The 13,007-nt window shown below is 43.1% G+C and overlaps 1 protein-coding gene across 1 annotated transcript in view; it reads right to left on the bottom strand.

The window, feature by feature from the left end:
• The window catches only part of IQCK (IQ motif containing K), a gene marked incomplete at its 5' end in the record, with an annotated part of 114,739 nt that overhangs the window by 24,118 nt on the left and 77,614 nt on the right, over nt 1-13,007 (bottom strand). Inside the window, one exon of the mRNA XM_006875972.1 lies at nt 5,238-5,322. Coding sequence (XP_006876034.1) covers nt 5,238-5,322 — 85 coding nt within the window. The remainder of the gene's footprint in view (nt 1-5,237; nt 5,323-13,007) is intronic.

Here is a 13,007-nt window from a genome sequence, read left to right as displayed (position 1 = left end):
CTGGTCTGTTTGTCCTTTCAAGTGGAAATTTCCTTATCTTTTACATGTTGTTGTTGTTGTTAAGTGCTGTTGAGTTGGTTCTGATCCATAGCAACCCTGTATAGGGTTTCCAAGGAGCTGCTGGTGAGATTGAACCGCCGACCTTGCAGTTCAAACCAACTTTGTGGTCCAGCACATTAACCCGCAGCGCCACACCAGGTCTTTCCATTCAGCCATAACTTTCAAGAACAATAAATTTCAGGCTAGGATTCAGAATTTCAAGTTAGTTTTCAAAAAAATAAAATAATTACTATGGCTAATAGTCCAGCCAGCTGCCTGAAGTGAAGAAAATGCTGACTTTCTAAGTTTCCAGCCACAAGACAGCATCTTTGTTTGCTGTAGAAAAATATGAGAGGAACTACAAAATCTTTTCCTCGTAATTTTGAAGGGCCGTTTTGTAGTTGTTTGGTTTTGACCCGGGGCTGTTTTTTATCATCCATTTTCTACTCAACTAAATAAACTGAGGCCAAACCAGTTGTCACTGAGTTGATTGTGGCTCCTTGGGGCCCCTGTGTGTCAGAGTAGAACTGGGCTCCCTGAATGTTCAGTGGTTGTGAGTGACCTTTCAAAGAAGATTACCACGACTTCTTTCCATGACACCTCTGGGGAGACTCAAACCATCAACTTTTGGGCTAGAAGCTGAGCACATTAGCTACTGTACCACAAAACTCCCAAATCCACTGCTATCTAGTTGATTGTGACTCATATCAACTGTGTATAGGGTTTCTGAGGCTCTGAGTCTTTATAGGAGCAGAATGCCTCGTCTTCCTCCCAGGGAGCAGCTGGTGGGTTTGCTAACCACAGTGCTTACTCTACAGTGCCACTAGAGCTCACCTCTAAATAGAAGGGAGTGGTTTTTCAGGAAAAAAGAAAAAAGTTATGTCAAAACACACTAAAATATATACCACCTTTTGATTAGTCCTTAGAATGTTCTGGAGAGAGATCTGCCAATCTTGGACCCTTGCCATTTAGACTATCAACTGATCACATGGATTTCCCCCAATGGGGACCAACACAATTGTCGAAGGGGCTGTGGTCTGTCATGTGTCACCAGGCCAGATTGTTATTGGAGAGCTATGCAAAACAATCAAACTTCCTTGCAATCTAAAATATTATTGGAGGACACACACACACACACACACACACACACTGCTGGAACCAAAATAACCACGGAACAGAAAACAAGAGGATCCTGAAATTTCAGGATGAACTGAGTAAGTTAAAAATTGGATTAAAAAAAGAGAATGTTTTCTGAATTTCATCATCAGTTCAAAAACTTTCTGCATGTTTAGACATCTAAAAAGGTTCAAGAAAAAGCAGTCTGATGACATCAAAATTTAACATGGAAAGACAGGATGTAAAGTCATTATGGGTGAATTAGGAGAGGTTTTAAAATCTTTTCCTTTGAATCATTTTAATTATTTTGTAAAAACACCATATTTTCAAAATGTTGACAATTTGAAAAACAGAGCAAAGTCAAGAGGGAGCAAAAACATTACCCCTTATCCTACCTCCAAAGAACCAACATTATGTTTTTACCTATTTCTTCCTACACCTGAGTCTTTATCCTCCATACGTATGCTGTTGTTGGGTGGCATTAAATCGGTGTCAGTTCACAGCAACGCTGTGTAGGGTTTCCAAGACTGGGACATTTCAATCACCAACCTTGTGGTTAACAGTCCAGTGTTCATCCTAGAGCACCACCCCAGAACTCCCCCAGAAGTATCACCAATAAAATGTTTTGCTTTTTTCCCCACTGAATATACTATGGAAACATCCTGTGATCACTTCTTCTGTTCATTATTTTTAGTGTCTGCATAATATTCCATTGAGTAAAAGCAATATCTATTTTATAATCATTGTACTGTTGAGCTCTGGACTACTGACTACACTAACTGCAAGACTGGCCATTGAAAACCCACCAGACGCTCTCGGAAACCCTCTACAGGGTCACTATGACTTGGAACTAACTTGACAGCACTTAACGACAATAACAAATTATTGAATAGTATTTCTTTCTTTCTCTCTCTTTTTTATTTACTAAATTTGAAAGATGCAATACCGTTACAGGAATAAAATTCTCAGGTTTTAGATTAAAACAGTGGTGCTGCTGGGCTCCTTCAGAGAGGTAACGGTCACTTGTCTCACTCGGTCACCAACTGTGAGGAGGAGTTTCCCAGTCAGTGGAATTAAAGAAAGAAAGAAGTGATAACAACTGGCCCCCTGAACAACCATTCCCCAGGAAACCTCAGGGGTCTGCTGTATAAGACTGTGACCCCCAGGGTAATGCAGTGCACAACCTATACAACTGTACATAATGGCCTAAGCTCCTGATTTCCTCCAGCAGCTGAGTACCTACACACTCCCACCCTCCCTCAACATGTCTCAGGCCCCCTAGTTCTTCCACCAAAACCTACTCCTACATAAGACTGTTGGTGGGCATGTAAGCTGCTCTAGCCACCCTAGAAGGTAAGTTGGCAGTAATTACCAAAACACGGAGAAAACATCAGTCCCACTTCTAGTAATGAGTGTTAACATCAAACACAAGTACTGACACATCTGAGCAAGGATCTTTTCTACAACATAGCTCATAACAGGAAAGAAAACTCAAATGTGCTGCCAACTGTGGTTAAATAAGTTAGGATTCTGTGTGGGCATAGAAAGGAAATCATAGCTCCATCAATATGTTTGAGGTAGGTCTTTTTATACTGACAAAGAAAGATATTCCCAGTCTATTATGAAGGGAGTTCCAACTTGCAGTGACCCTGTATAGGGCTTCTGAGGAGCGGCTGGTGAGTTTGAACCGCCAACCTTGTGCTTATACTACAGTGCCACACCAGGACTCCTTGAAGGGAAGAGGGCAGGTTAAAAAAAAATAGAATAGGCAAATATATTGAGACCAAAGTCAACGAGAGGTTACTAAGGGGTGGAGGGAGAAAGGACTGAGATACTGAGGTTCTGTTTGGGGCAATGGAAAAAGTGTTGGAGATAAGCCAGCGGTGATGTTTGCACAACAAGGTGAATGTAATCAACGCCACCGCATTGTACACTTGAAAAGGTTTAAACAGCACATTTTGTTATATATATTATAACAAAAACAGTTCATAAAAAGGAACCCACCCTTTGATCTTATTGCACCAGGCAAATCTGCACAAGACTACATTAAAGTATTCAAGGGCAAGGATACCAGTTTGAGGATTAAGGTGCACCTGATTCAAGCTATGGTATTTTCAATTGCCTCAAATGTGATTTTGGACAATGAATAAGGAAGACCGTAGAAGAATTGATGCATTTGAGTGACGGTGTTGGAGGAGAACACTGAAATTACCAGGGACTGCCAGAACACACAGATTGGAGGAGGTGCAGCTGGAGTGCTCCTTAGAAGCCAGGATGGCGAGACTTTTTCTCTCATACTTCAGACATGTTATCAGGAGGGACCAGTTCCTGGACAAGAGCATTGTGCTAGGTAAAGTAGAGGGTCAACAAAAGAGAGGAAGACCCCCAAAGAGACGGCTTGGCACAGTGACAGCAGCAATGGACTCAAGTGTAACAACTGTGTGGATGGTGCAGGGCTGGGCAATGTTTTCATTCTGTTGTGTACAGGAGCACTATGAATCGAAAGCATCTCGACAGCACCTGATGCTATAACCACCTTTTGATCCAGAAATCCATTTCTAGGAAGTCCTCCTACATGAACAACCAGACATGTCTACAGAAATGGCTGCATGATCAATGGGCTGCAGAATGGGTTACAATAGTGAAAAATTGGAAATAAAATGTCCCAAATAGAAAGTGTTTTGAAAACACCCAGAGGCAGAGGGATACATTATGGGATGGCAATCAGTGAGATGTAGCAAAATGTGTATGAACTGTTGAAAGGAAAACAGACATGCACTATAAATCTGTAAACTTTCACCTAGTTTAAAATAAAAAGCTAAAAAAAACCCACAAAAATGTTATAAAAAGAGCTTATTTTCTAAATATTAAGTTGTTGTTGTTAAGTGCCGTCGAGTTGGTTCTGACTCATAGCGACTCTGTACAGGGACTAGTATGTTATCTATATATAAAGATTAAGGAGCCCTGGTAGCACTTTAGGATAATCACTGGACTGATAACAACAAGGTTGGCAGTTCAATCCTGTTCCTTGGGAGAAAGAGGCAGCTTTCTGCTCCCATAAATATTTACAGCATTGGAAACCCTATACAGGGATGCTGGGAGCCCAAATTGACTTCATGTCAGTGGGATTTTATTTTGTTTTTTGTTTTTGTTTTTTTAAATTACAAAGTCAGCGGTTCAAACCTACCAGCTGCTCTTCGGAAACCCTATACAGGGTCACCAAGGGTTGGAACAGACTCGACAACACTTAACAATAACAATGTATATGTATGTATATATACACATATAAATATTTTCAAGGTTTGCTTGGTATGTTTGACATCAAATTTTTATTTAATTACATTCATAAACAGAAGTCCTGGTCTGTTTGAAACACAAGGTTAGCGGTTCAAACTCACCAGTCGCTCCTGGGAAACCCTATACAGGTTCGCTCTGAGTCAGAACTGACTCGATGACACTTAACAGGGACAACAGATAATAGAAATATTAGTATCTCAGAACGTTTCACTTGCTTTCCTTGAATTTTCTGATTTTGTTCTCAAATGGCACCCGTTGTTGTTGAGAGGTGCTATCAAGCTTATTTTCACTGATATTGACCCCAAATGACAGAGTACAACAGCCCCATCAGGTTTCCTGGGTCTTTTCTCATAGTGACCCCATACAGGGTTTCTGAGGAGCGGCTGGTGAGTTTTGAACTGCCGACCTTGAGGCTCAAACCAACTTTGTGGTCCAGTGCTTATCCTACAGCGTCATATCAGTTTAGGTGGGTTCAAATTGCCCACCTTTCCTGTTAGCAGACGAAGGCGTAACTAGTGCATTACCAGGGGTCCTTGGATATGCATTACTCTCTGTATCTATTTTGGTTTTGGTAATACAAACCAGTCAATCCAACCTTAAAAGGTGGAAAATGACTCTTGATGATAATTGCAAAATAAATGCTGGTAAAAATTCTAAATCTCTGTTTCAGACCTGTTTTCCAGAGCCTTCTAGTTCTTGCTGCTGATTCCACCTGCCTCTGTTTCAAATCCATCTAAGGGTGTTCCTATGGACTTGCCCCAGGTCAGCACGGCAGCCACTCTTACCAGGTACCCTCTCCAGAAGGACTGAATGATGAGAACTGCTTCCTCTTCCGTCAGCAGGAGGGACAACGGGATGGGCGGCCGGGGACTGAAAGACATTAAAGGTCAGATGCTCGTGAGAACCCTTGGCCCATGTTTTTGACAACATCCCAGCCTCTCTGATTAAGTGTCTCATCCATTGCCATTCTTAGAAAGTAACAATGTCATTGTTTTTTTTTTTTTTTAACAATGTCATTCTTGATAGAAAAGTTTCCATGCTTGAGTTAGCAATTTTTATTTTAAAATCTAAGATGAACTTTTTTTTTAATGTAGCATAATTTTAAGTCACTGGCTACCCTGCTCTTCCTTGGGCAGACCCAGGTTGCTAAATGTTTATTAGTCCAGACACTGCAACCTACATGTTATTGATATAAGACAATGTGATATAATTTAGGAGGTGCGGGAAAGTGATCAGATATTACATTACAGTTGAGGCAACAATAAAGGTCCCTTCTTCTCATTTTCTATAGAGGGAAAATTAAGTAGTTCATCTCTTTCCTGAAAGCAAGCACGTGGAATTTATCTCTGATAACATGGTTCAGATTCATGCATGTATCATCAGTTCCGCCACTACATCTTAAAAAGCAATAAAATAGATCAAACATTAGGTCCGTTTATGGAGTCCTGGTGTGGCGCTGTAGGATAAGTGAGGTTGTTGGTTCAAACCTACCAGGCGCTCCTCAGAACCGACTCCATGGCACATAGCACGTCAGTTTATAATGTCTGTGCTTGTGAGATTTTTCTGTTTGTGATGGTATTTTTGGTCCTACATACCACATTTAAAACTCATGATTAATTTTTTCCCCTCAAGTTTTATAGAGGCACTGACACCTAGTGTGGCACTGTAGGATCAGCACTGGACTGCAAACCATGAGTTCAGTGGTTCAAACCCACCAACTGCTCCTTGGAAACCCTACACAGGGTCGCTATGAGTCGGAACCGTCTAGGTGGCACTTCACAACTGCTGACAAGATCTTGCAATTCTGACTTAAATCTGTGTTTTTTTCCCCCCAGAGCACAGCTACCTCTGAAAAGCAAAGGACAAAACTTTTCAGATACAAAACAAAAGTCTAAACCTCTGAATCTGACCTGCCCCCAAGATGGGCTCCCCAAAAAATGCATTTGCAAGTGAGGGTTTTCATAGGGTTCTGGCCTTAAATTCCATCCTGACCACTGTGTGGCACAATCCTTAAGTGCTAGATTACTACCTGAAAGGTTGGAGATTCAAACCCACCCAGAGGTGCCTTGGAAGACAGACCTGGTGACCTGCTTCCAAGAAGTTCATTCAATCCCAAAACCACACGGTGCACAGTTCTGCTCTGCACACATGGGGTCACATGAGTCAACATCGACTTCATGGCAAACTAGGAGTCCTGGTGTGGCACCATAGGGTAAGCACTCGACTTCAAGGTCGGTTTGAACCACATGGTCAGTGGTTCAAACTCACCAGTCACTTCTTGGAAAGCCTATACAGGGTCACTATGAGTTAGAACCGACTTGACAACACTTAACAACAACAGTGAGAGAGTGGCTAACTTGCCAAGGTCTCTGGGCTGCAGGTGGCCTCATCAGGATCCAACCCGAAGCCCAGGCCCGGGTCTCAGTAACACGCTGGCACGCCTCACCTCACCCAGCAGGACAAACACTGGCAGATGCCCCACCCGCCACAGTCTGCAGGACACTCCAGAACCTGGGCTTTTGTTTCCCTCTCAACTTTGACTAAAAACAAAAACCAACAAAATCTGGATGCAGTATATTTGCCTAAATAAATGAAAGCTCTTTTGAATTATGTCCGCATCAAAGAAATCAAAGCCAGGAGCAGTCTGGGGGTTATCGAGATCATTTCCAGCGAAGGAATACTGCCGCCAGCCTCTGGCTCTCGCCTGCAGGTCTGAGGGGAGGAGTCTTCCCTTCTCTGAAGAGATAATTACACCCTCCTGGCGGCACCATTGTCAGCAACCTTTCCCTAATATGCGGTTTCCATTTTTATTTGCATAATGGGGCGGCTCTTTGTTTTTTTTTATTCTGTTTTTGTTTTCTCCTCTTCTTGCCTGAAGTCCATTCTCTTGTCTGTAAGGAACACTCACTTTTGGCTGTTGGGGTAGATGGACTCCCAGCTTCCACATTCAACATCTCCTCTGGGGTCCTTAATCTCTGAATAGTGTGACACCAATTGATTATACACCCCATACATAATTTCCCTTCACTAGTTAAAAACCAGCGATTTCTAGAGAGCCTTTGGTGTTTCTAAGCAGACCATGGAGTACTGGGAATGAAGTTTTCAGAACAATGCTTTGGCATCGACCCAGCTGATATTTACAGAGATTCCTGACTCTCCACCCACCAGTCTTATAGCCGCACTGGCCCCCTCCCACCACAGGGCCTTTGCACAGGCACGTACCTCTCCTCCAGTGACCCCTACACCCCACCCAGGCCACCAAGCAGAGCTGTGCAGGCTGTTTTCTACTCAAGGGTACCCAGCGCAGACTCAACTCACTATGCAACATTTCCTAATTTAGTCAAAAAGGCACTACAAGGGCTGGTGACCACTTGACACTTTTTGCCTGGTCCATTCCCTCTTCTTCCTACCTCCACTCTCCACTCAAATGTTACTTACTGGTGAGATCAGGCCCAGTGGAGCTCTGTCACTTTCCTTCTGGTGTGGCACTGTAGGATAAGCACTGGACTGCTAACTACAAGGTCAGTGGTTCTAAGTCACCAGTCGCTCCTTGGAAACCCTATGCAAAGTCTCTGAGTCAGAACTGACTCGATGATACTTAACTACAACAAGGTGAGAATGGGTAATCTGTGAGGTTATCTAAGTCATGCCTAAGCCCTGAACTGGGCTGAACGTGCCAGAAGGACAGGGTCTGAGTGTGGACCTCTCCACGTGGTGTCTGGCCCCCAGCAGGCACCCAGGAGATACCTGTGGAAGGAGCAGCTGCTTCTGTACGTAGTAGAGTGTCAGCACTTTCTAAACATTGTTTCCTTCCATCCTTACAACATAAGTGAGCTACTACAATCCTTTGATGGGGATAATGTCCTTGGGCGCTTTGTGCTGAGAACGGCCACTGCCTGGGAAACACAGGGAGGGACTTGGAGATGAGAAGAGGGTCAGTTCCCATAACCACCAATGTGGAAGTCAAGATCCTAGCAGCCATGAGTGTTAAGTAAAAGAAAATAGTCTTGCCTAGGAGAAGAAAATAATAAAAACCAGAAGGAAAAAGCTACAATCATAGAAAATGCCCTCTTCATGAAACCTCACAGTAATAGCCTGGCAGATACTGATCTGTCTGACCCTCCCCAGGGAAATCATGTCGGGACAATCCAACAAAGTGGAGTTTGTCACTTGTATCTGAGATTTGATGGACTCTTTCTCTATAGTTACTCAGTTTTTCTGCTTTCAGTATATTTTTCTCTGTGGATGTCACGAAACCCACAAAGCAACAGGACTCCTATTTCAGAACTGCAACAGGAGAGGAGAGTCTTCAGCCAGGATGGGAGCCAATGGGTGGGGCTGGCCCAAACTGGACCACTTTGTATCTCAGTGACATCTCCCAAAAAGCAAAATGAGACTTCGAATAGACCTTTAAGTTGTAATATGAGGCCACTTTTAGTGCCATCCTGCTTTCACGGCTAAATAATGAGGCGCTGTCTAGTTCTCAAAGCAAAACCAAGAATCTGAGGAAGCCAGTGTAAAGCAGACCAAATGAAAAGGACTGAATCCTCGGGTTGTGGTCCCTGGGAATTGTCAATCATTTCAGCAAGGCAAGCTTTAAGGGCTGAAGCCAAGCCAGCCCCATCCCTGTCTTCCAGAATCAGTGCAGCTGGCTTCGGGTCAAATAAAAATAGACAGTGAGCAGAGGCGGCTGTTCATCTTGAGAGGGGGTGAGGGAGGCGGGGGAAGCACACGTCAATCACAATGGGAGGCAGCTGAGCCCCCTGAGGAGTCACATGGGACGTCCCGGAGCAAGAATCCTGCACAAACGGCACAGCAGCACTGCCGTTGTTGGTAATGTCACTTGTCATGTCTTCTTTGTTCTCAGATGTGAATTACATGTGTTTGAACCAGAAGACTCCATGCTGTATTTGCTCCAAGGAATAAGAATTTCTTTTTCTGATTGTGTGTGAAACATATGTACAATTCTTTCCTCTTTGGGGATGCAAAGTAAAGAAAATTGCAGTACGTAAAGATATGTGATAGCTTGTTGCTAAGTGCCGTGGAGTCAGTTCTGACCCATAATGACCGAGTAGGGTTTCTGAGGAGCAGCTGGTGAGTTTCAACTGCCGACCTTGTGGTACAAACTGATCTTGTGGTCCATCGCATTATCCTGTAGCGCCACATCAGGACTCCAGATATGCAGAATGGTGGTGGGTGGTGGTGGGTGGTGGTGGTGGCCGTGGGTGGTGGTGGTGGTGGTCCAGGTGGGGGGGGGGGGTGGCGGCTGTGGCTGTGGAGTCAATTCTGACTCATAGCGACCTGGCATAGGGGTTCCCAGGTTGTAAATATTTACAGAGTAGAAAGCCTCATCTTTTTCCCATTGAACCAGGGGTAGTTTCTAATTGTTGACCTTGAGGTTAGCAACCTGACTCAATATGTAATATAATACTCAAAAAATATGTGCTAAGAGGTCTGAACAGCTAGTCTACCAATTTCTCTAAGCAGCTTTAGGATGAAGTGCCATCTAACATACACCTTAGAATCATCAACCATTTCAGATCTAAAGGGCAGCATTTACCCAAAGACAAAGTTCAGCAAGGTCAGGAAAGAAGGAGGACTGGCAACAGGAAACCCAGGGAGGAAGTGGGAGGAGTGATGTTACATGGAGAGGACTGCAATCAATGACATAAATTGATGAATGGAAAACTGGCTTGCTCTATAAATCCTCACCCAATTCACACACACACACACACACACAAAGTTAACTAAAAAAAAACACAGAGATACTATCTAAAATTGCATTTAAGCAGGATAAAGTAGGAAATTATATTGATTATATTGATTATATTGAAAATTTAATCTAAAATTCTATTCACTTTTCATTGTTGTTTAGTTCCGCCGAGTCGGTTCCAAGTCATAGCGACCCTGTATAGGGTTTCCAAGTAGCAGCTGGTGGGTTTGAACTGCTTACCTTGTGGTTTGCAGTCCGTGCTGATCCTACAGCACCACACCAGGAATAAAATGTATTGTTTTCATGGTCCATGAAAGCACAATCCAGATGTAAAGCATTTACAAAGACAGTTGTCATTGAATGCCTTTGAGTCGGCTCATAACTACCCCACATGACAAAGAAGCAGCGGTATTACCAGGGTCAGTGTTGCCCAGGGCAGTAACACAGGTGTCGCCTCCTCCGTGGGTCAGACCATACAGTATCCTTACTAATGTTTGCAATCAATTTTAATCATAAAATAATATGTGGTAAATACAGTTATAAACTGCTTAGATGTAGTATTTCTTAGATAATATGAATAACAACAAAATTGCTTTGCAAAATCTTTCTACAATGAATGACAATATTATTAATCACATTATTTGTAACTGAGCAGAAGCCTGCTTTGATTTTTCTCCTTTTCCTTTACTCATTCTCAAAAAAAAAAAAAAAAGTTATTGATAGAGGTTCACAAAGACTAATGACCACAATATTGTGGCTTTTTTGGTCAAATCCAGAAAACATTTTGCAATTGTGATTAATTAAGGATCGTGCGATGCGGAGATTATCCTGGAACATCCAGGTGGGTCCAGTGATGGAATCCTGATAGAGGGAGGCGGGAGAGACTCCTACAGGCACGACATCAGGAGCTCAAGGGAGTGATGCAGAGAAAAGGCCTGCAGACGACAGAAAAGGCAGGAAATGGATTCCCCCCAGGAGCCTCCAGAAGGAAACAGTCTGGCTGACACTACAGCTTTTGCCTCAAGGAAGCTGATTTTGGATTCTTGGCCTCCAAAATCATACCAGAATAAATCTGCGTTGTTTTAAACCACTAAGTTGGGTTCATTTGTTAGAGCCATAATAAGAAACTAATACACCAACTAAGAAATGCTGTTGTGTGTCAAGTTGGCCCCAAGTCATAGCGACCATGTATTGGGTTCCCAAGGAGCGGCTGGTGAGTTTGAACAGCCGGCCTTGCAGTTTAAACCAACCTTGAGGTAGAAGACTTATCCAAGGGCGCCACCCCAGGAGACCAACTAAGAAATGGCTCAAATTGGAACCCATGTATCCACCATGGGCCTCATCCAGGTTCTCTGGGATTATTCCCAAATACAGGCAGTCCCTGGAAGACAGGCAAGTTCCATTCCTAAATCGGTCTTTAAGCTGAATTTGTACATAAGCCAGAACAGTCGGGTTTGTATCTAATGTCAGTTAGTTAGATGTTTGTCTTGTTGTTGTTAAGCGCTGCCGAGTCTGTTCTGACTCTTAGCAACCCTCTAGAGGATTTTCAAGGAGCGGTTAGTGGGTTAGCAGTCCAGTGCTTATCCTACAGTACCACACCAGGACCCCTATCTATGCACAACAACAACAACAACAAAAACCCACATCCACATGCACTAACACAGCTTTAATGTAATAACAATAATAATGTATGTGGCAAACTAGTATTTGTTATAAGAACCATTGTATGTACCTCATATTTTTAATATGGTTTGGGGTGTAGTGTTGGTTGGTTTGTAACTTCAGGTTGTAAGTCAATCTATGGTTCCTTATGAAGTCATTTCTAGAACAGGAATAAGGGAGGGAAACAGCACCATGTGCCCTAGAGAAAGAGCCACCCACATGTTGAACCAGCAGAGAAAGCGAAGCACTCGGACGATTTCTACATCCCTGCACGTCCGGGATTCAGGAAACAGCTCTCCTGCCTTCCTATTGGAAGATGAATGCTAACAGAGCAAAGATGACTTTCTAGTCTCAGGAGTCTCTCTGGGTTCTGAATATCTACCCTTCCACAGGATCAAATAAAAGGTGATTGGTTGTTTGTTTCTATCAACAGGATTGTTCTTGTTACGTGCCATTGAGTTGGTACCGGCTCTTAGAGACCCTATGTGCAACAGAATGAAACACTGCCCGATCCTGGGCCAACCTCACAATTGTTGTCACGCTTGAGCCCACTGATGCTACCACTTTGCCAATCCATCTCGTTAAGGGTCTTCCTCTTTTTCTCTGACCCTCCACCTTACCAAACATGATATCCTTCTCCAGGGACTGGTCCCTCCTAACAGTATGTCAGAAGTATAAGAGACAAAGTTTGGCCATCCTGGCCTCTAAGGAGCATTCTGGCTGCACTTCTTCCAAAATGGATCTATTGGTTCTTTTGGCAGCCCGTGGCACTTTCAATATTCTCCTCCAACACCATAACTCAAATGCATCAATTCTTCTTTGGTATTCCTTATTCACTGTCCAGCTTTCACATGCATATGAGGTTATTGAAAATACTGTGGCTTGGGTCAGGTGCACCTTAGTCCTCAAGCTGACATCTTTGCTCTCTAACACTTTAAAAAGGTCTTGTGCAGCAGATTTGCCTAATGCGATACATTGTTTGATTTCTTGACTGCTGCTTCCGTGAGTGTTGATAGTTGATCCAAGAAGAATGAAGTCCTTGACAACTTCAATCTTTTCTCCATTGATAAGGATACTGTTTATTGGTCAGTGGTGAGAATTTTTGTTTTCTTTACATTGAGATGCAATCCATACCAAAGGCTGTGCTCTTTGATCTTCATCTGCAGGATACATGACAGAA

This window comes from Chrysochloris asiatica, unplaced genomic scaffold (assembly GCF_000296735.1).
Source record: "Chrysochloris asiatica unplaced genomic scaffold, ChrAsi1.0 scaffold00348, whole genome shotgun sequence".
Classification (NCBI taxonomy): domain Eukaryota; kingdom Metazoa; phylum Chordata; class Mammalia; order Afrosoricida; family Chrysochloridae; genus Chrysochloris; species Chrysochloris asiatica.
This window is presented reverse-complemented; position numbering and strand designations above follow the sequence as displayed.